Here is a 21966-nt window from a genome sequence, read left to right as displayed (position 1 = left end):
CAACTGCCACTTCTTTTTAACCCAAACAGACCAAAACCAATTTTACTCATCACGTAAAAGTATTCAAATCATAAGCAACGATTAATTATAGCTTACTTTAATCTTCAATTAAAAGTAGGTTTATCTGTGGTTTTAAAGTAACTTTTTTCATAGAAAATTTTAGAAAAAAAAACATAATCGATCATACGCTATAGCTGATCTTGTTTTAGGAAGCAAAAAAATTGGTTTGATCCGTTTGAGTACTGGAATAGTTTTTGTCTAGTGGAATAGTGGCATCATCGTTGGTCTCCACCCCCTGAACTCTGAAAACGACGCCACGCGAGTATAAAAACGGGGGCTTTGCTGCCGTCTCGTCACCACCACTCCGGTTGCTGTCGCTGTCGCTGTCGCTGTCGCGATCGCGATCTCCTCCTCCTCCTCCTCCGACGCCCCCCCTGAGATAATCGCAATCTTCGGCTACTCTCGCCAACTTCCCGGATTCGGTCGTGCCGTCGCGGAAGACCAGCTCGAGCCCGCCTGCCTGCCTCCGCCGCCGGTTTCGTCCCCCGGTCGCTGTCGATCCTGTTCTTCTTGGCTCTGCCCTGCTCGGCGGTCGCGTCAATGGCGGCGGCGGCGGCGAATGGGAGCGCCGGCGGGGCGGACACCAGGGAGGAGTTCAAGCGGATCTACGGGGTGCTCAAGGCGGAGCTGCTCGGGGACCCCGCCTTCGAGTTCACCGACTCGTCGCGCCAGTGGATCGACCGCGTAATGCTCCCCCCGCCATCTCTCCCTCCTCCCTCTCTCTCTCTCCCTCGTTTCTTGCTGAGCATGTGTTCCTCCCGGATCTTCTCTTCCGGATTTTTGGTGGGGTTTAGAGCGGATCCCCGCCCCGTGCAAGATCGGTCTTTGATTGATTGAACTGCAATTAATTTAGTCACAGCACGTGCGGATCGCTGCTAAATGCTAATAATAACCTCTGAGTAAATGGCATTGAGTAATTAGGTTTTTGGGGGGTTTAGTCTTGGTTAAATATGTTGGAATGAATCAACAAGTGCAGTAAAGGAAGCCTGCAGAATTTTTCCCTTTTGTTAAATGAGCTGGTGGAATGCTGTTTCCATGTAAAAAAGAGGACAAAAATAGTTATCCAAATTTGGAAGGCAAAAAGTGATCTTTTGGGTCAACTGAATTATTGAACTATTAGAGCAAAGCGTATGATTATTAGCTTCTGTAATTGGAAGTCCTTTTGCCTCTTTGATTGATACTCCGGTTTTAGGATGAATCATGGATGGTCGGCTTAGTCACCTACTGCTTTCTTCATTTGCTCCCTTTCTTAATGTAAAGCTTCACCATGGATTGGGTGAACAACAATGATCTAATCAGTTAAATTTTCACTTTTGGGAATTGCTCGATTTAACTTGTATTTTCTTTGGAGCAGATGTTGGACTACAATGTACTTGGAGGTTAGATGAATTTGACTTGATTTATTTTCTATAATATATGTGCAAAAACACAGTGAATTTCTAACTTATTGTTCTTGCCATGATAGGGAAGTGCAATCGCGGTCTCTCTGTGGTCGATAGCTATAAGCTGTTGAAGGGTGCCAATGTTCTAGGTGAGGAAGAGATGTTCCTCACGAGCACTCTTGGTTGGTGCATTGAATGGGTAATAATTTAACCTCGATTTTCTGAATAATGAGTGCAAAGCAACTAAAATTGCTCGTCTAAGCTTTACTTGTCTTGTAGCTTCAAGCTTACTTTCTTGTGCTTGATGATATCATGGATGATTCACACACTCGACGTGGTCAGCCTTGTTGGTTTCGGCTGCCTCAGGTTGGTGAATGTGAAGTTCTCCTATCTGAATGGCACATTGTCTATCTATTTATTGAAAAAAAGAGCACGCATGTTATTAACTTTTTTAGTGCACCTTTCTTTCACTTGTTACATATGAAACTTATCCCTCATGAGGACATTTGTTGCACAATAGGTTGGCTCCATCGCTATCAATGATGGAGTTATCCTTCGCAACCATATCACCCGAATGCTTCGGTTCCACTTTAAGGGAAAACCTTACTATGCTGATCTCCTTGATCTATTCAATGAGGTAATTTTATATGCTGGTGTACATACAGAGCCAGTCTGAATTTTCACACCACTGTGGTCGTACTACTACTAATTATCTTGTCTTGCTTTCCTAGGTCGAGTTCAAGACAGCCTCAGGTCAATTGCTAGACCTTATCACAACTCATGAGGGGGAAAAAGATCTAACAAAATACAACATAGGAGTGTAAGTCAATGTTGTAACAACTTTGAACTGAACTTTTTTTGCATGCTATGTTGAATCAATTCTTAGGATCGTAAGCCTAATGTTTCTTTCATACATGGAATGGATTGTTATATCTAATATATCTTCAATAATTATGATTTTTAAGATTGCTGATTCAAAGCTTTTCATATTTTTGCAGTCACCGCCGCATCGTTCAATATAAGACAGCCTACTATTCGTTTTATCTGCCGGTAAAATTTCTGTTCTATTGCCATACGTTTATGTAATCATTGTTTTGGTAATAAATACTTATTGCAAATGGTACTGATATGCTTTTTTACCAAAGGTTGCTTGTGCACTGTTGCTATCTGGAGAGGACTTGGTTAACTATGCTGCTGTAGAAGACATTCTTGTTAAGATGGGAATATACTTTCAAGTCCAGGTAATTCCTATTTCTGCCACATAATGACAGGAGGAATTTGTCTGCCACATGTATTGTTCTGCTTTCAATTAATACGACTCTTTTCTTACAGGACGATTATCTAGATTGTTATGGTGACCCTGAATTTATTGGCAAGGTTAGCACATTTACCTGTTATAGAAGATTAGATGAGCATCAATATCTATATTGATATTTTTTTAGCTCTTGTAGTTTAATCCATTTTTATGTCATATTATAGATCGGAACTGACATTGAAGATTACAAATGCTCCTGGCTAGTTGTGCAAGCCCTTGAGCGTGCTGACGAGAGTCAAAAGCATGTTCTGTTTGTAAGCTATCTCCAGAGTCTTTTGCTGGTTTTGTGATGATGTGATGGTTGTTGTCTAAGCATTTGATTGCTTCTACAGGAAAATTATGGCAAGAAAGATCCAGCCTGCGTGGCAAAAGTGAAGAATCTATACCGAGAACTAAACCTAGAGGTTTGCCTTGACTCTTTATGAAGCTTTTCTTTACATGTTTCTTCATGAGGTTTTCCTTGACTCTTCATGTATGCATGTTCTATTGTAGCAACATGATAACAGGGCATTTACTGCTGAATAGATAGGCACTACTTGCTAGAGTGATATTTTTCCTGGTGGCTATATTAAACAGGGATTTTGGTTTGTGACAGTTATGCACACCATGGGATATGAACATTCATGATTCATTTACCCTAGTTTAGTTGCATTGGTCTAGTATGCCGACAGAAAGCTTCTAGCTAGCCTTGTCAAAAGAATAAGAATACAGGTGCTGTCTCACTGTCTCCTGTAAATTGTGATAAGACACCGAATGTTCTTGCTTAGTGCCATGGCTCAGTTGTTAAGTTGCTTGACATAGCTTGTGAATTTCGGACATCTCCAATCGTTATATCTGAGTTCACAATCAAGTCTGATATCTTGTTTATTACTTCATTCCAGGCGATATTTCAAGACTACGAGAGTGAGAGTTACAAGAAGCTGATTGCGGATATAGAGGCCCAGCCAAGCATAGCTGTTCAGAATGTTCTGAAGTCCTTCTTGCACAAGATCTACAAGAGACAGAAGTAGGGGTTTCTGCGCAGGAAGATGTTCACTGTTGCATGTTTCTTCTTTGGCAATTGATGTTGTATGATGCCACTTGGTGCTCTGGATAATAATGTTGCAAGGTGCTATTTCGGGTTTGTTGGACCGTTTGTGTACAATAATTTCATCTTGATTAATCATGAATGTCCTGTTATTACCGTTGTGGCGGCATGTTTTTTTTTTACTTTGCACAAATCCAGGGGGGATGATTGTTCTTGGCCTTATCATGGAAAAAGTCAAACGGATATTTACAAATAAAAAATAATTTATAAATAAAATTTTTTTATACGTATTACTAGCAATCTAGAAAGCAAAAGAAAAAAACTAAGGCTAGAAATAAACTACAGTAAAATGTCTAAAATCAACTTTAAATTTAAGACTGAAAATTTAAATTTTGACTTATAATTTTGACTTATAAGTATAAGAAAAACGAAAAGATGGGGAGCAAAATTTCCATTACGGGTAACATGCAAGTTGCGGTAGTAATTCTAGTAACAGTGGTAAAAAAAAACATTGCGAAATCACGAATCAATCAACTGCATGAGAGTAATAATGAGAAATCTCTCATCCAACATTACCCTGGATTCATGTCAGAAAAGAAAACTGGATTGGAGCCGACTCTTTTATTTTAAGATTCAGAAGCCCTTGGAAGTGGGAAAGCAGAGAATAAGAATCAAATAATACTATGAGATCTTGAAACCCAGAATATTGTGAGACCTTGAATTTAGCTTGTAATATTCTAAGCACTAGTGTGCCATTACCAAATTATGTTGCCATGTTCTATGGATGGTTGCAGGATTACTATAAACACCAAAAGATTTGGACCAGCTGTACGGATCTCCATTTCTGATGATGCACTGAGAGAGGTGAAGAGGAACATTTTGGGTGATTGATGCAGACAATTTTACGTGTATTAAGAATAAGGCATAAGAGAATACAATGGAAGGCGTACATCATCATTTTTGCCACGGATGGTAATAAAAGTGATACTTCAGGCACGATACCTATCTGGTGCACGAAACAACAGGACACTAGAAGTGTTTGTTGAGTCAGCACATCTCACGTTCCATCCTTTTCCCTAAGCACCTAATTCGAACTGGACTTATTGGGAATCCAGAAAGTTAGGGCAGTTGACGCAGTTGCAAACATTGCTCGACGGGGAGCCCACTTCAAAGCAGTGATAGGCCCGATATGACTGTTCCAACAAGCAATCTACAAAAGTAAAAACACTTAAGAGACAAAGAACAGCACATACTAAAGGCATGATTTAAGAAAAAACACCTCTTGTATTGTATTGATGTTCCACGCATGCAAGGTACCATCACCAGATCCTGCAAAATAAAGCAAATAGTGTTTTCAACAAAAGATTTTGCCCCGCAGCCTGAAATATTGCTTTCAAAACACATTCTCACAAGAGGTGCCAAGTTTTGTTAAATGTGTGTATATATACATACCCTATGAAACTAGCATATATACGATCCTCCTCTACTATGGTGGTTATATTATTACATGAAAAGCAGTATAAGAATATCATGCCAACAAAATATTTCTATTCAGATGGTTGAGGGCAAGCTGAAGACGAAATATATTTTTCCAATTATCATAAACTTTCTTCTTTACAGGCAACAAATGCACAAGGTATAGAAGCACTTTTACATATAGAAGTTTTAGGAGAACCAGCTGGGTAAAATTGCCATGTACTAGTTAATATCAGAATATATATGTTAAATGATATAGCAGATAAATGGAACAAAAATATTATGGTCTTACCCGAAATTACATATTGGCCATCTGGAGTGAAAGCAGCTTCAGTTGCTACATTGGGAGATGACTCCAGACTAAAGCCACACCTCTGCAAAAGGAACGTGTGGGTGTCAAATGATTTGATCTGAGGAAATTATGCACTTCCTAGTTCAATATTAAAGAACAAATTTGTTGCAACATAAGTAACTGACCTTATCCCCTCCATATGCATCCAGAACATATATATGGTTGTTGGTTGTTGTCAAAAGCATGGACTTTCCGTCATTGCTAAATTTGATGTCAGAAACTTCAGCTGTATCTCCACCAACCAAGAAAGTGTCAAACGGACCCTGAAATTGGATTTGGCATTAAAAATGAAAACACTTCCGCAAGCCATATATGAATTTACAGTTTTTGAGATTCAAACTGAATACCAACTTTGTCATATGACCGGGAATCAAATAGCTTAATAGCACCTCCCTCCATTGCTACGGCAAAAACAAGGCCCTGCTGATCATATGCAACAGAAGGCCTACCGCGCAAACGTAGTATACCCTGAATGCTCAACAAGTAAGCATGGAAAGCCCTGAGATGACAAATGGTACTTTTAACCTGCTAAGTGCAAGTTGTGTACATATGATTGATAGCATTAAAAAATGAATGTGGTTTGAACCTGACAAGCATTTACACGAAGATCCCATATCCTGACACTGTGATCAAGTGATCCTGACATAAAACTATCGTTGACAGGTGACATGCATAGCGAAACAACCCTGAAATGAAATAAAAAGGTGTGCACCTCTCAAAGTTTATCCTAGACATAATCGCCATACAAGAAGGAAACAAGAAAATGGCCAACCTGTCTTTATGTCCTTTAAAATATCTTAAGCAACGGTTGTCATACAGTGATAGATAACGAAGTGAATCTGCTGACTCTAGATTGTATCTTGAAGAACATAAGATGGAACTCGGATGGTGGGTAAAACAGACACGATCAGCACCATGTTTCCTATGATATGTAGTCTTCAACAGCCTAAATAATTGCCCCCAATTATGGCAACAGTTAATAACAAGTCAGTATACACACAACAGATTACATAATGATCAATTGTTCGGTTAGCATGAAAAACATCAAAATTCGAGCATCATGCAGGGATTACTTGCTTAATGCAGAACATGTATACAATGAAAATAAATCTTTACAGTACTAGCGAAAAATGAGGCCATAACAAATGCTGCCAGTATCAGTATCACTGCATATCCCCCAAGCAACATGGTGGTCAGACAGAAAACGGTGGCAGCTGAGCTCATATATGGGCCTCAATGTATATCCATCAAACAGAAGAACAAAAATAGACACACATGAAGCATGAATTCTATCAGCAATCTCCTAAGTTCCTAACAGTACAATCACATCCCCAACACAAAGCTGACCACTAAACTGTGGAACTATAAGCCAAACTGAATGCTGCAGTAGACTAGCTCAGCTCACACGCTCTTCCATCCACATACCGCAACGATCTAACAGACGAAGATTTAACGAACAAAGGCCCCGGGGGTAACACAGTAGAGGTAAAAAAAAAAAAAAAAGCGGGCGCGGCGCACTCACGTGGCGGTGGTGATGTTGTAGAGGCGTATGGAGTCGTCCTCGCCGGAGGTGACGAGGAGGTCCTCCTTGCGGTGGAAGTCGAGGCAGTTTATCTTCCCAGCCTGCAACCGATTCGATTAGGCATCACGGCGAATCAGCCCCGGCCGAAACCGAGGACGACGACGACGAGGCGGTTTGGGGATTTTTTTTTTTTGTGCGGCGGAACTCACGTAGTCGGTGAAGACCGCGCCGATTGCCATCCCGCGGACGATCTCGTCGTCGAGCTGCGACAGCGTCGCCGCCATCTTCCTCGGCGGTGTCTCCTCACCCGCCGCCGCCGCCGCCCGCGAGTTCTCCGATCTGTTGTCCCGGCCCTGGTGGTGGATGTGGCTGCGGGGCACGTAATCCACGCCGTTGATCTGTGAACAGGCAGTAGCTTCGTGCGTCTATCCACCGTTGGTTGCTGTGTCAATTTTCTCTTTGGTTCTCGCGTATATCTTCGCACTCCAAATCGTTGTAAATTTCACAAAATTAGTTATAGTTTGATTAAACTACTGCGAAGCTATAGATTCGGTATTAAATTTATCGTGAACCTACATATTTAAGATAGAGTGTTGCAAAAACTAAAGATTTAGTAACAAATTTAACTATTAAATTTTAGAGTTTGGATCCCTAGCACTACAGATATCATGGAGTCATAGGTATTGTTGTTTTGGAATAAAACCAGTGAAATGAAACCAGTGCTAGCATGTAGTTTAGCGATAATATGCCTTAAAATTTTTGGTTCAGTAATAAGATGGGCGGAGTTATAGATATTGTCGCTTTGTGAGAAAATTAAGGTATACTATGATGATGGGTACGATCGGCCTTAAAAATTATAGACCCCTAAGTCCAAATTACATAGAGCAAAGTGTATTAGTGGCAAAATTAGACTAATTAGACTCGGGAGACTTCTGAACTAGGACCCATAAGGCCATAACTAGAAGCGGATGATAATACTTGGTAGCTAAATCAACTAGCTAGACCTTGATGTAACCACGTTCCAAGTGTCACCGTGGTTAACCATCTGTATTGTGCCATTTTATGATTGTGATCATAGAACCATCTATAGCGGTCTGATGATTAGTGATCAGATTCTATGTTCATGTCTTATCCCATTTTACGAGTCATCGCAATGATTGCAATCGAGGGGCTAGCGATCTAAAAGCAAGGCTCTAAATATACTTCGGTGAAAAACCCTCAAAATTAACTTTAAATTTAAGGTTAAAAATTTAAGAGTAAATTTTATGAGACCCCAGATTTAGAGGCACGTGTGGTAAAACCACGTATAGTGATTTGTTTCAAAAAAAACCCCATGTTTTGAGACTCAGTGTTTCAAGGAACCCCATATTTAAGTTTATATTATCTATTTGGCTAATATATTTATGCATAATATTTTTAAAAATAGTATGTGATATTTCTAAGTATATATACACATTAGTCACATTTTCAACACGTGCTAGTTATCAATAGTATAACTTTTTTATATATAATCGATTAATATATCATTAGTATCAGTAGTACGGATTGTGATAAGTTTTTGCAACATGCATTGCGAGAGTACGGAAAAGATAAATTAGATGAGAAGGATGTGTATTTTGGATCTATATGAATATATATTAAAAATATCATACATCATAATTGAAATAAGTATTGTACATAAACATGTGGCTCCTTAAAATATTTTGCTCTAAAATATAGGGTTTCTTGAAACTAATTACAATAATTGGGGTTTTGTGTTACATATGCACCAAAACCTGGGGTTCTGTGAAATTTTCTTAAAATTAAAAATTTGACTTAAAAATATAAGCAGAAGCGAAAGATGAGGATGATAAGGTTGCGTTCTTTATCCAAGATTTTTCTTAGATTTTTTCTTGGCTTTCGCGCATATGTTTCTCGAACTATTAAATGGTGTATTTTTTGCAAAAAGTTTCTAGAAGTTCATCGTATTGCCTTTCTAAAATAGATTTTTAACTTTGTATTCGCTAATTATATCATTTACACTATTAGATAGCTATTAGCAAATTGGATAATCTTTCATTGTTAATCACTAATCTCCGAAAGAACACTTGAATACAAGGGCCTCTAATTTCTAGCTATGGCCTTGAATTATGCTCTAATTAAGAATCTTACGAGGAAGGTAATTGGCTAATCAGCCTAAACTCAAACTTTAACCAATGGATCGATCTTACGGGGATCGTAATCGGCTAATCAACAAAACGAATCGTGATCTGACATGACTGGTTTATATATACATATAATTATAAGTTTATCATATCGATTCTGATAGATGCCACTGGTTTATACTTATACAGTTATAAGTCCATTGATTATGATAGATGATGGGTACATAGTTCCATCGAACTTCCATGCATGTCCATTTTCCAGTGGTAAGGGCATATACAAATGGTTTTAATTGTCGTCTCTATCGCTGCATGCTTGTTGACGTAGAAGAGAGAGGATATGAGAGAGAAAAGTGGTTGTTTTGCATGGAGTTAGCAAAACATCGACTCTTAGCCCATATATAAAACGAGAAGATAACCAGAAAATATGTTTGATATATGTGCTGATTATAATCGGAGACGCTAATCAGATAAAATATGAACGGAGAATTAATTAGCCTGTAATTATAAAGAATTAGTTTGAAAGAGTATTCTTTGTAGGAAGAGTTTTTTCTAACGTGACTTGACTCTACCATTGAACATGCCCTAATAATGTTTTCACCCTCAAGATCGATGCATGACAATATGATATACACGAGACCAATCTGTTAAATTGCCGTGTTAATTAAAGATTCACACTACAAAATAAATTTCTCTCCAGCCTTTTCTCTTTTTTTTGGGGGGGGGGGGGGTATTTTTTTTCCCAGTGCTACTTAATTACAAGACCACTCCTCCTGATCTCGATCTTACACATGCAAATTCAGCACGTGCTAATTAAGCGTATGTGTTAAATTAATCACGTACAAAAAATAGCACGTAGTTAATCGATGGTTGAGAACTTGAGATCGATGACGATCAGGCCGCGTAGGCGCGTAGATCTATTGCTTGAGCTTGGCGGCGATGGCAAGGGTGCTGGAGACGACGCGGCGGACGTTCCGCTGCACGGCGGCGAAGCTGGGCGCCTCGGCAAACTCGACGAAGGCGTCGTCGCAGTCGTCGGTGAAGGTGGCCGCCGCCGACATCTTGGAGACGAGGGTGGCCTTGCTGTCCTTGGCGTCGATGCACTGCTGCACCTCCTCCAGCGCCGCCACCACGCTGTCGTAGCCGCTGATGCAGGTGTCCAGGATGGACGCCGTCGGGTTCCCCGCCTTCGACGACGACGACGCCGCCGCCGCCTCGAACCTCGCCTTCGCCGCCTTCGCCTTCGCCGCCGACATCTTCACCGCCGCCGACAGCAGGTCCCGCGGCGAGCTCACCCCCGGCAGCTTCCTCAGCGTGTCGCACATCCTCTTGTTCCTCACCTGCAACATATATAATGCATGCATCAGCATCGCTACTGACAACTTCTTCTTCTCCTCCTTCTCACCGTCCATTTTTTTTTTCTCTCAGATGGAGCTAGTGTCGATCACTCACATGTTCGCAGGTCAAGGCGCACTCGTCGATGGCGGCGGCGGCCATCTTGCGGCCATTGTCGGCGATGGTGTTCAAGCTGGTCGGAGCGACGCGGGCCTCGACGGCGGCGAATGCGGCGACGGCGACGACGACGGAGATGATGACGAACCTCGCCATGGCGTGCAAATTAATGTGTAATAAAAATGTATTATTGTGATCTTTCTTTCTGGCCGCCCTCGATCGATGGTTTCTTGAGGGATGTAGAGCTAGGGCTGGCCGAGAAAGAAAGAGAGCACGAGATGGAAGAAAAAAGGCTGAGAGGCTACGGCTTTTGGTGATGGATTCGTATCAGAGTTTAACCTGGTTTATATAGGAGGTTAAGTGACATAAATAGCCATGGCTTCTTTCTGGTTGGTGGGTTGCATTGCATGCCATTGGCTCACCTTGGTTTCAGGCTCTGGCTAATCTTGGTGCTGCCCTTTTTTTCCCTTCTAATTTTTCATTTATTTTTAATGATTTTTATAGATCTCTCTAAAAATAAACCTGCGTGTAAATCATTTTTGACATAAATCTCTTGACCGCACCAAAATCAGTGGTCTAAGTTTAATTTCTATAAATAAATTACCAAGAGTTTTGAAATGAAAGAAAAGGAACAGAGGAGAATGGATTTTACACTCATCACCCAAATAGTTATAATTATTTTAAAAAATAATACTACGTGGACTCCATAAACATCCAAGTTTAAATTCGACGTCTAGAAGTTGAAACAAAGATAATAAAATAAACTTTGTTATTTTTCATATTTGCACCTTCATATTTGTTTTTATTATAACTCGTAAAATTTGAATTTAAGCTTCTATATTTGTGGAATGATATATTACATATTAATTTATCTTGCTAAATTTATCATTCTATCATCTTATGATGATAGTTTGAAAAGAAATCACCATGTTCGTTCTAAAGACTAAAAATTAACATATTAACCTAAGGAAATAAAATGATCAGGGTTGAGATTATAACGGGATATGTTGATCGATATATTTATATAGAAAAACTGATTATATTTATAGTAATATAATCAAATAGTTCTATATAAAATCCAAACATTGAAGATTTGCATATAAAATCAAAACCTAAATAAATAGAATCTAATATGTGTATAGAAACATAAGCTAGGAAATTCAAATATAGTTCTACAAAATGGTATCTATAGAAATAAAATTTTAAAGTTGTATATTAAATCTAACTCTACATAAATTATCTAGCTTCGCGTAAAATTGCGATGGACAATCCCCTAGCTAGTTCTTATACTCCCTCCGATTTTTTTTGACGCTGTTGACTTTTTTTATCTATGTTTGACCATTAGTCTTATTCAAAAAATTTATATAATTATTGACTATTTTATTATGATTTTATTTATTACTAAAATAATTTTAAGTATGATTTATAATTTTATATATTTGGACAAAATTTTTAAATAAGACGAAAGGTGAAACATAGATAAAAAGTCAACAACTTAAAAAAAACGGAGGGAGTTTTTTTTTTTATATAAACTGCGAAGTGTCTCTCAATAATTTTTCGGGGGAGCTTCCCCACCTAAATTTTCATTCATCATAGGGTTGAGTACACAAGTAAAAAAGACTTGTATACAATACAATCACCTAAATTTTCATTTATCATGGCGTCTTTTTTTTTTTGAGTAAGTTATCATAGCGTCTTCACACAGGTTCACCGATCATCTTCTCCGGCACTCCGGTGGCCGGCCGCGGTGGCGACTGGCAGCCGGAGGAAGTCCTCCTTGGCGAGGCACGAGTCCGGGACGACGACGCCGATGCTCCTGCCGAACGCCTGGTGGCAGTAGGCGGACGCGTTCCGCCCGCCGGCCATGGTGATGTTGACGTTCTCCAGCGACAGCCTGCTGCACGGCGCGGCGTCGCTGCACGCGAACGTCACCGCCCGCTCCGACGCCGACGTGCCGGTGATGTCCATGTAGCTGATCTCCCCCACCGTCACCGAGCTTCCGTTCTGCAGCATTCCATCCCCCAAAAAGGAAAAAAAAAAACGAGTTCAGAATCTGATGCTGATCATGAGTGAGTTCATCGATCGTACCTTGGATGTACAGGGAAACTCGTTGCTGGAGGAGTGCTGCTGGTCGATGACGATCGGGTTCTTGACGTTCTTCATCAAGATGTCGCCGAACTTCACCTTGCGGGCGGTGCCGCAGCCACCCTGAAGAAGAAGAAGAAGAAGAAGAAGAAGAAGAAGAAGAAGAAGAAGAAGAAGAACAGCAGCAGCAGAAATTTAGCTAGGGAGTTTGCGTTTCTGACAAAGATTCAGATGGTGAAACGAAACGGGATTTTTGTGTTTACCTGAATGGTCTTGACGCGTACGCCGTTTTCAGTGTTGGAGATGAACAGGGTGTCCATCTTGATCTTTTCTACTCTGTGGTAACTTCTGTTCTCGCCTAAGCCTCCAATGCTGACAAGCACACTCTGTTTGTTAGTTCTACTTAAGAGAAGGAGAAAAGGGATACTCGCTTCGTTTCATATTATTAACCACTTTTGATTTGTCTTAACTCAAACATTTTTTTAAGTTGACCAAATTTATAGAAAATATAATAACATTTCTAAAACAAAATAAATATATACTGTAAAAATATATACTAAATTGTGGATCTAATTAACTAATTTGGTGTCATGGATATTACTATATTTTATATAAAATCAATCAAATTTAAAAAGATTTGACTTAGTACACATTTAAATTAACTTGTAATATAAAACGGATAGATTACCTTATGCCATGACCAGGTCCACAAGAGATGGCTCTGAGACGCACATCCGTGGAATTGCCCACAATCGAGACACAATCATGACCTGAAAAAAAAAACATAAAGATGGGGAAAATCATGTTCTTTGTGAGCCTTTTAATGTCCTGCAAAACACTTCTGATCAACTAATTTCAAATGTGACATCTGTTTCAGCATCAAGCAGTATGTTTCTTTCAGTTTCAGGAGAAGTTCCTTTCTTCAGAAAATTTCTTTTTTGTGAAAACGTGTACCTGTGGCGATCAAGTCATCCATGATATGAACATTGCGCGAGCTGACGACGTGGACTCCGGTGGTGTCCGGGCTGTCCTCCGGCGAGGTGATCCTCAGGTAGTTCGCCTTGACGTGGGAGCACCGGGTGAAAGTCAGGTGGCTCTGCTGGCTGTTCTGCAGCGTGATCCCCTTCACGCTGATACCCTGGCAATTCTCGAAGTGCAGAGCCTGCAAATCAAAGATGAAACTGATTCTTGCCCCTGCTAATGGCGATTACTCTCGAGGTAACCGAAAAAATTTCACCTTTGGAGCAGCTTGGGCAGTGCAATTCTGCAGAGGCAAAAGCGAAACACCGAAAAAAATTCAGAATTTGAGAGAAATTCAGATCTTGTGTACAGCAAAAGCGGGCGAGAGAGAGGAGGTTACCTGGGTCGCGCTGTGCTTCGTCTTGCACGCGCGCGCCCACCACCGGTGGCCGCGGCCGTCGATGACGCCGCCGCCGGTCACCGCCAGGTCGGTGACGCCGTGGAAGTGGAGCCATTCGCCGCGGCCGCCGTGGGGCCAGTCGTCGGGGCTCTCCGGCGCGACGATGGTGCCAGAAACCTGACGAGACCGGACGCGATGAACGAGGAGAGGATAAGGTAGCAGAGGCACAAGAAAGTGGTGGTGGTGGTGTGTACGAAGAGCTTGATCTCCTCCCTGCAGGGTCCGGCGAGCGTGACCGGCCAGATGAGGTAGGTCCTGACGGCGGGGACGTGGAGGAAGGTGCGGTCGCCGGTCGCGCAGGCGGCGCTCCAGGCGTCCACCAGGGCCTGGACGGAGACGGGGAAGACGCCATTGGATATGGTGACGTCACGTGCGAGCTGAGCTAGTGAGTGAGCTGGAGAGAGAGTACCTGGGTGTCGTTGGCGACGCCGTCGCCGACGGCGCCGAAGTCGTCGAGCGAGAGGAGGGTGCGGGACACGGCGGCGTTCGGCAAGAGGAGCAGGACAGCGGCCGCGGCGGCGACCACCACCACGCCGGCGAGCGGCGGCGGCGGCGCCATCCTCGGGCCAAGTGGCATCCAAGATCAGTAGCTTTGACCTACACAAGATCAGTAAACACGAAAATAATTTTCTGACAACAATTTTGTGTAGAAATGCATGGGGATTTAGTCCACGACGATTCATTCTGAGGAAAATCTGATCCACGATTTCATTTTTCTTGGGAGGATCTTGGTCCACGTGGACGTCGAGCAAAAAATCGCCATTATTGGCGACACAAGAACAACTCGATCCATGGGCCTCTGACACCTTGTCTACGTGGACTATATAAGTGGGCCATCAGCCCACCACTCTTACGTGCTACAGTTGAGTCAATATTGTTTCCGTAAAAATAAAGTATTGGCCCGCGCATTTTGCACGGCTATATTTAAGTCACTTTTATATTTTACTCTTATATCTTTTGATTTTTAAACTGTAAAATATATTATTTACCTGTATGCTAAACTATACTTGTAAATAAACTCTTTTAGATGTAATATTTAATTTATAATTTAAATTTTAGATACTCTAAATTATATTTATACGTTGGCTCTTTCTCTTAATTTTACTTATTTTTAATCGGAGTTTTAGATGTTTTCAATTTGTATTCATAGATGAACTCTTCCCTCAATTTCAATTATTTTCATATTTTTAATCCATAATTTGGATTTTCTAAACTGTATTTACACATGAACTATTTTATATTATTTTTTTATTTTTAATTATGAAATTCGATTTTTAATCGGATCTATATGTTTCTAAATTGTATTTATAGAAGTTTAAATTTTTTAATCCGAAATTTGGATTTTTATAAACTCTATCTACACATGGACTTTTTATATTATTCTATATACCCCAATACTTTAGACTTGGTACGATCTAACATCTATAATCTTTTTTCATTAACATTTTATTTCTTTTTCTATGATTCAATATATTTTTATTCTAGATTTTTCATTATTTTCCTCGAGAATTTATCTATCGCTGGCTTGGCCTCGTTGCAACCACAGTCGTCCTGTCTAGTACTTTCTATGGCTGAGGAGGCGATCAATATGCTTTTAGATGGAGGCATTAGTCACAACCCAATTAGATTTTCTAAAACAGACATGGACTCTAATACAGACTGTATGATCAATAATTAGATTTATTTGCTTTTCTTTTATATAACAAATCTAGACCGTATGATCTAGATTTAGTTTATATTTAAGTTTTATGTACTTTGGTTATTCAAAGTCTAAAAACATAATATTGTTTACTTCACTTTGTTGTTCATTTTAATTCTATTTAATATTTAAATAGATAATTCTTTTATATTTGAAATTCTATTTTTACATATATTGTTCTTTCACTAATATATCTTTTATTGATTTTTGTTGTATTTCTATTGTTAACTTCTTCGAGCGACTAAAACATTAACAAAACGTACTCCGTATTAAGGCTATAGAGTTGTCCCTTGTCAGGTGATTAGCCAAGGAGTCATGAGTCAGGACGTGATGTTTATTTTGTTGTTGATGGCGTGTCGCCGGAATGGCTGGTACTTTTTTCTATCTGCTGCCTTCCGATTGGAAACTATGCTTATTTGATTACTTCTACAACTGTTGACGTAAAATTTTCTATCTATACCTGCTATTTAATCTTGACCGTTATAATCTGGACCCACCATGATCTAACAGTACATATTTTTTCTTTTTCTCCGATTAATCTACACCCTTATAATCTGGATCCACCATAATCTAACGGTTCATATTTTTCATTTTTCTTCGATTAACGTGGGAATTTCTAGCCCCCAGAGCGAACGTGGAGCCTCCTTTTCGGACTGTATTTGTATTATAATAGATAGATAGATAGATAGATATAGAAAATCCACTCCGAGCGTTAAAACAGTCTAAACAACACATTAAACTTTCATATACCATTTCATTTACTTCTTAGATGGTTTAATTTATTGCTGGGTGGTTTTTAGGTGGGACATACAAGATAACGTTGGTAATGGTTTTTGCATTGGGCTTAGTTCTTTACGAATTTTGTTTAGTGCTTGGTTTCATGCCACTGCCATAAATCTGTAGCATGCATAAATCTGTAGCATGCATGGGCTCCATCGTTTCGCAGTTGCAACTGCTTATAAGTCAAAATTTAAATTTTAGAACTTAATTTTGAACTTGATTTTGTGGTTTTTTTCATCATGGTTCCTTTTACACATTTCGCTTTTGAGTCGCTATGGACACGTATATAAAAGTTTTATCTGTAAATTATTTTTTGTTTGCAAAAACGTGTTTTCGCTTATTCCTCCAAAAATTGAAACGATGGGAGCCCATGTGTTTTATTCATCTCCGGTAAAAAATTATAGAAATGGCGTGTGCGTGGATATTTCGTTTTGTTTTTTTCCTTGCCTTTTACTCTCAAAATTGGGATCATCATTTTTCTGTATTTTGGTTAGAGAAGAGTGGTCAATTTCAAGATCATGCATTTTTTATGCTATAAGAGTTGAGAATTAAAGAAAGAGGGGAACGAGGTCTGGTCATAGTTTTTAATTTTAGGTTGCTTTATAATTTTCAGGCTTTTTTTCTTGTCTGCTTTTAGTTTTTCATTGTGTGAACTATTCTTTTCACTTTCGTGCCACGACTTGTGTCTAGCTCATGTCGCATTAGTGAGGGCTGCCACGACTTGTGTGTAGTTCATGTCGCACTGTGAGGGCTGAGAGAGGGAGGATTTTTGTGGGCGCTATCTCACCTGAGAGCCGGCTGAAGAAAATCACCCCAAAAACCACCCAAGGGTAAATTAAACCACCTAGGAGGTAAATTAAACAGTGTTTGAAAGTTCTGGGTGGTAAATTAAACAGTGTATAAAAGTTTATTGTGTTGCTTAGACTGTTTTAAAACTCAGGGGTGAATTAACAGGATGCCAAACCTTATGGGATGATCTGGACTTTTTCTTAAAGAAATGCCACTAATTTTTTTTCAGAGTTTTGCTATTTATCTCACACAGTTAAAATAAAAATAAAAACCTTGACACAAATGTCGTATACAGCTTACAGCTCCCCAATATGGCAACAGTTTCTAAACCTACGTGTACGGTGGTATACCCTTCTGTCATGGCAACAAGAAGAGGTGAAGAGCTAAAAAAAGAAACGTAAAAATTACAAGTATAAATACTTGAGCTTCTTCCGGTGATCGTTTGCAAGAATCCGGCGAACATCAGGAATCGATTCTCTCCGGCGTGGTGTCCCTGAGCATCCTGTGGGGCGTCTTGGCAAGGCAGGACGCCGGCGCGACGGCGCCGGCCGTCTTCCCGGACGCCCTGTAGCAGAACGCCGACGCCGCGCCGCCGCCTGCCATGGTCAGGTTGACGTTCCTCAGCTCCAGCTCCCGGCACGGCACGGTGTCGCTGCACGCCAGCTTGATCGCCTGCTCCGTCGCCGACGTGCCCCGGATGTCCACGAACTCGATCTTGCGCACCTCCACCGCCTCCGTCTGCGCAGACGATCGGAAAAAGTTCAGAGTTTCAGACGAACAGACGCTTCTCTGCAAATGTCTGAACAATGCTCTGAAAAATGGTGATGGTTCAGAAAGAGTTCAGAGATGAACGGATGGCTTACCTGATTTGCACAGGGCGTCGATTGGTCGCAGTAGTACTGGTCGATGATGATTGGGTTGGAGACGTTCTTCATCACGATGCTCTCGAACCTCAGGTCGTGAGCATAACCCATCCCTCCCTGATCAAACAACACACAAAGTTGCGTATTTTGTCACGAAAGTAGGGTTGCATTTTCAGTAGATTGTTCTTGTGAGAACCAACAAGTATTTTTGTCAGCAGATTGTTCTTTGTCAGAACTCAGCAAGACAAGAAAGCAGCAGGAGAGCATCTTTCTGAATAGATTGTTCTTGTGAGGATTCAGGAGTGTGACGAGTGCATGTCCTGCAACCACCTCTCACCTGCCAGCTCTTGATCCGTACACCGTTGGTCGTGTTTGTCAGCAAGCAGGTGTCCACTCTCACGTTCTCTACTCTGTCAGTGGTCCGGTTCTTGCCTAAGCTTCCAATACTGACGAGCAAACAAGGGTGCCACATGTTAGTTGCATTGACAATTCCAGTAGCAGAATCCTCTTCAGAAAGAAAAATCTACAAAGCAGTAGAAGATATGCAAGGAATCCTGGAAGAGTAAAGTACAGTAACCTGAATACTATACTACCTGATGCCATGGCCAGGTCCACATGATATGTCCTTTACCCGGACGTCAGAGCAGTTGCCGACCATTGACACGCAATCATCTCCTGAAGAAAGTGATCAAAGAGCAGATTAATCATCCAGATATGGGTGCTAATACCAGCAGTATGAGATCATGTGCAAATGAATCCCTAAGAATTTGACCAACAGCAGCAATGTGTGACTTTGTTCAGTTTATCTTATCTACCGAATTAATGTCAGATTTTTCTCTGGTCAAATTGGATACCGGCTTTGATCTGATCTTGCATATCAAAACGCGAAGATGCAATCAGATAGCTGAATTAGTTTGACCAGGAGTAGAAGAGACACTTTCAGAGTCAGCATCTGACAGACTGAAACTGAAGATTGGTCCAAGCTCGCAAGCAAGAACTGCACTGCCATCATGGTCATGCATATGTAGGGCACTGACCTGTGGAGATGAGGTTGTCCATGATGTGGACATGGGAGGTGTCGTTGAGGTGGATCCCGTCGGTGTTCGGGCTGTCCTCCGGCGCGACGACGCGGAGGAAGCTGGCCTTCACGCCGGTGCACCGGGTGAACATCAGGTGAAACTGCGGCCCGTTCTGCATCGTGATCCCCTGCACGCTCACGCCCCTGCACTCCTCGAACTGCAGCGCCTACAGAGACAGACAGCGGCGGAGAGTCAGGCACGGCGGCCGATGGTCTGGTCGCCGCCGGTGAACGTACTCCGGCGCCTCGCCGGCTGGCCGGTGGGAGACGAGGATGTGGGAGCATTCACCTTGGGAGCAGACACCGTGTTGCAGGGCTGCAAGAACGCGAGAATTCAGATGCTTGGATGGTTCGTCAGAATTAATGGCGATTGGTTTGTTTGTTACCTTGGTCTTCTTGCGCTTGCAGGAGCGCGCCCACCACTCGGTGCCCTTGCCGTCGATGGTGCCGCCGCCGGTGACGGACAGGTCGTCGACGCGGAAGACGTAGAGCCACTTCATGGGGTCGCGGCCGGCCCACTCGTCAGGGCTCGCCGGCGCGGCGATCGTCCCGGAAATCTGTCGCCACCACCAACGCATCAATGCAGCTCGCGTGATCGAACCGAACAGACGCCGGCGGCGAGCGAGAGCTCGCGCCGCGCGCACGGGAGGAAGAAGAGGAAGGAGACGAGATACTGGGCACGCGCGCGTACCATCAGCTTGAGCCGCTTCTTGCATGGCCCGGCGAGCTGCACCGGCCAGATCTGGTAGGTCTTCCCGGCCGGCACGGCGAGCACGGCCTGCTCGCTGGAGGCGCACGCGGCGTTCCAGGCGTCCAAGAAAGCCTAAACGAACAAACAAAGAGTGCACCGTCGTCGTGGCAGAGTTTCTTGCCGGCCAAAACTGCACCCACCCACCCAACCGTAACACCTTACCTGCGTGTCGTTGGCAATGCCGTCGCCGACGGCGCCGAAGTCGTCGAGCGTGAGGAGGACGCGGGCCTCGCCGGCGCCTGAGAAGACAAGAGCCACGACCGCGAGCAGCCACACCATCGCCATTGATTCCCCGCACAAGCGAACAGCCAGCTCGGCGCCGCTGCTACGCGCACGATTGATTGATTGGAGGGGAGGAGAAGCTAGCGACGCGACGCGAACGCTCGAGGAAGAAGAAGAAGAAGCAGTGCAACAATAGCAGGGACACCTAGCTCGCTGCTACTAATAGCCAGCATGTGCTGTTGCAAGAGTTGTCTGCAGTTCGTTGCTGCTTTTCTTGGTGGAAGCTGCTGTTTGAATCATCCATCCATGGCGGTGACTGATGACTGCGAGATTTCTGCATGGCTATCTGTGGATTTGGGTAACGAATCCCTGATTGCGACCTGTGTCTGATTGGTTTGGTGATCAAAAGATTCCAACTTTTCTGCAGTACTTGTGTACTAGCAACAGTGCATGGTTTCTGAATTATCTATGTCAGGTGCAAAAAAAGGTCCTTTCCTTTGTGCTGATCTGTTTAGTTGATGGTAATTAAATAGGCCACAAATGCAGGAAGGATCTCTCCAAAGGGGAATGGATTCAGGGGCATTTGATGGCAAGGTTGCATGCATGATATAGAGGCACGTATCAATTTTGCATTAATTTAAGAGGTTAAGATTAAATCTGTACGTTTCAGAGTGTAGCGGAGCAGGAGTTGCATTGCATGCCTGCCATGCTGTTTAGAGCTATTGCGTCAAGGAACTGGAAGCTGAAAGACTGGTCTGCATTTCTTCAGTTTCACCTCTTAATTTCACCTTCTTGTTTTTCTTTTCCCTGAAGTTCATAATAGAATGATCAAGGCATTTACATGTGTTATGACCTGACAATACCAAAAGGGTTTATTTACCATTCTGGAAAGGTAACTCAAGTTATCAAGAATTTTAGTACAAATTTTTAATACCTTAAGATACAATGTACTTTGAGTTACCATACTTTTTACACTAAAAAGGATGATAATTTAAAGTGTTTTTTTAAGAATGGTAAAAAAGCTCATAGGTAATTGCAGGGTGAATTCAGGGATTAAGATTAACTATACTCCTACTGTCTATTGATGTGGAGTAGTACACTTCTTGTTCTGTTACCTATCAATCTGTCTGTTGGCAGTTGCTTTAACTCCTACCGAATTCTGCCCTCTCCGGCATCCCATTTTGTTTTGTCCTTGCTAAGCATTATTCCATTAGTAATGCACCGATTAGACGCACTCTGCCCTTTCCCTCATCTGAATCAAGTAGCCACTTTTCTAGCTCTTTTTTCAGGGACACTTTTCTAGCTCTTGAAAAGTATCAAATGGTCGACACATCCATAAGAGAAAATTATGGCCATTTTATCCTGCTGCTGGCACCTTACATGAGTGGCTCAAATTCAGATATTCTAGGTAGTGCCATTCATAATTTCTGTTCAAATTCAGAAAGAAAAAAGGTGAAACAGTTGAGATATATTTGTCTGATTCTGGCTTTGATCCTACTGAATTTAGTTAATAATGTTAAAGAACTGAAGCCTCCGTTTACAAGATGTGAAG

The 21966-nt window shown here is 41.8% G+C and overlaps 5 protein-coding genes across 6 annotated transcripts; 1 reads left to right on the top strand and 4 right to left on the bottom strand.

The window, feature by feature from the left end:
- The first annotated feature begins 375 nt into the window (after positions 1 to 375).
- On the top strand, positions 376 to 3940 carry LOC102705913 (farnesyl pyrophosphate synthase-like). Its single transcript, XM_006654669.3, has 12 exons — positions 376 to 744; positions 1415 to 1439; positions 1526 to 1641; positions 1722 to 1808; positions 1963 to 2079; positions 2174 to 2262; positions 2441 to 2492; positions 2588 to 2683; positions 2775 to 2819; positions 2922 to 3011; positions 3090 to 3161; positions 3639 to 3940. Exons 1-12 carry the CDS (start codon positions 601 to 603, stop codon positions 3765 to 3767), a joined length of 1062 nt encoding a protein of 353 aa, XP_006654732.1. The 5' UTR covers positions 376 to 600; the 3' UTR covers positions 3768 to 3940.
- A 489-nt stretch (positions 3941 to 4429) lies between these two features.
- LOC102705629 (protein ANTHESIS POMOTING FACTOR 1) lies at positions 4430 to 7522 on the bottom strand. The gene is made up of 9 exons (XM_040524150.1): positions 7344 to 7522; positions 7135 to 7235; positions 6385 to 6558; positions 6199 to 6298; positions 5964 to 6080; positions 5738 to 5875; positions 5553 to 5634; positions 5064 to 5113; positions 4430 to 4994 (listed from the first exon to the last, which is right to left on the bottom strand). The coding sequence occupies exons 1-9, from the start codon at positions 7416 to 7418 to the stop codon at positions 4869 to 4871; spliced, it is 963 nt and encodes a 320-aa protein (XP_040380084.1). The 5' UTR covers positions 7419 to 7522; the 3' UTR covers positions 4430 to 4868.
- A 2383-nt stretch (positions 7523 to 9905) lies between these two features.
- Positions 9906 to 11051, bottom strand: LOC102716695. The gene is made up of 2 exons (XM_006655481.3): positions 10728 to 11051; positions 9906 to 10615 (listed from the first exon to the last, which is right to left on the bottom strand). The coding sequence occupies exons 1-2, from the start codon at positions 10881 to 10883 to the stop codon at positions 10193 to 10195; spliced, it is 579 nt and encodes a 192-aa protein (XP_006655544.1). The 5' UTR covers positions 10884 to 11051; the 3' UTR covers positions 9906 to 10192.
- A 1187-nt stretch (positions 11052 to 12238) lies between these two features.
- LOC102705347 (probable polygalacturonase At1g80170) lies at positions 12239 to 14905 on the bottom strand. The gene is made up of 9 exons (XM_006654667.3): positions 14642 to 14905; positions 14427 to 14558; positions 14173 to 14349; positions 14050 to 14076; positions 13767 to 13974; positions 13501 to 13582; positions 13076 to 13184; positions 12816 to 12935; positions 12239 to 12731 (listed from the first exon to the last, which is right to left on the bottom strand). Exons 1-9 carry the CDS (start codon positions 14807 to 14809, stop codon positions 12435 to 12437), a joined length of 1320 nt encoding a protein of 439 aa, XP_006654730.1. The 5' UTR covers positions 14810 to 14905; the 3' UTR covers positions 12239 to 12434.
- A 2719-nt stretch (positions 14906 to 17624) lies between these two features.
- LOC102716418 (probable polygalacturonase At1g80170) lies at positions 17625 to 20910 on the bottom strand. Of its 2 annotated transcripts, XM_006655480.3 has the most exons (9): positions 20355 to 20910; positions 20133 to 20264; positions 19828 to 19998; positions 19731 to 19757; positions 19401 to 19608; positions 18957 to 19038; positions 18701 to 18809; positions 18364 to 18480; positions 17625 to 18238 (listed from the first exon to the last, which is right to left on the bottom strand). In XM_006655480.3, exons 1-9 carry the CDS (start codon positions 20475 to 20477, stop codon positions 17963 to 17965), a joined length of 1245 nt encoding a protein of 414 aa, XP_006655543.1. In that variant the 5' UTR covers positions 20478 to 20910; the 3' UTR covers positions 17625 to 17962. The 2 variants fall into 2 exon arrangements, with proteins under 2 accessions (XP_006655543.1, XP_015693248.1); XM_015837762.2 differs by lacking the exon at positions 19731 to 19757 and having other exon boundaries at positions 20355 to 20909.
- Positions 20911 to 21966: the final 1056 nt, after the last annotated feature.

Source organism: Oryza brachyantha, chromosome 5 (assembly GCF_000231095.2).
Source record: "Oryza brachyantha chromosome 5, ObraRS2, whole genome shotgun sequence".
NCBI lineage: Eukaryota > Viridiplantae > Streptophyta > Magnoliopsida > Poales > Poaceae > Oryza > Oryza brachyantha.
This window is presented reverse-complemented; position numbering and strand designations above follow the sequence as displayed.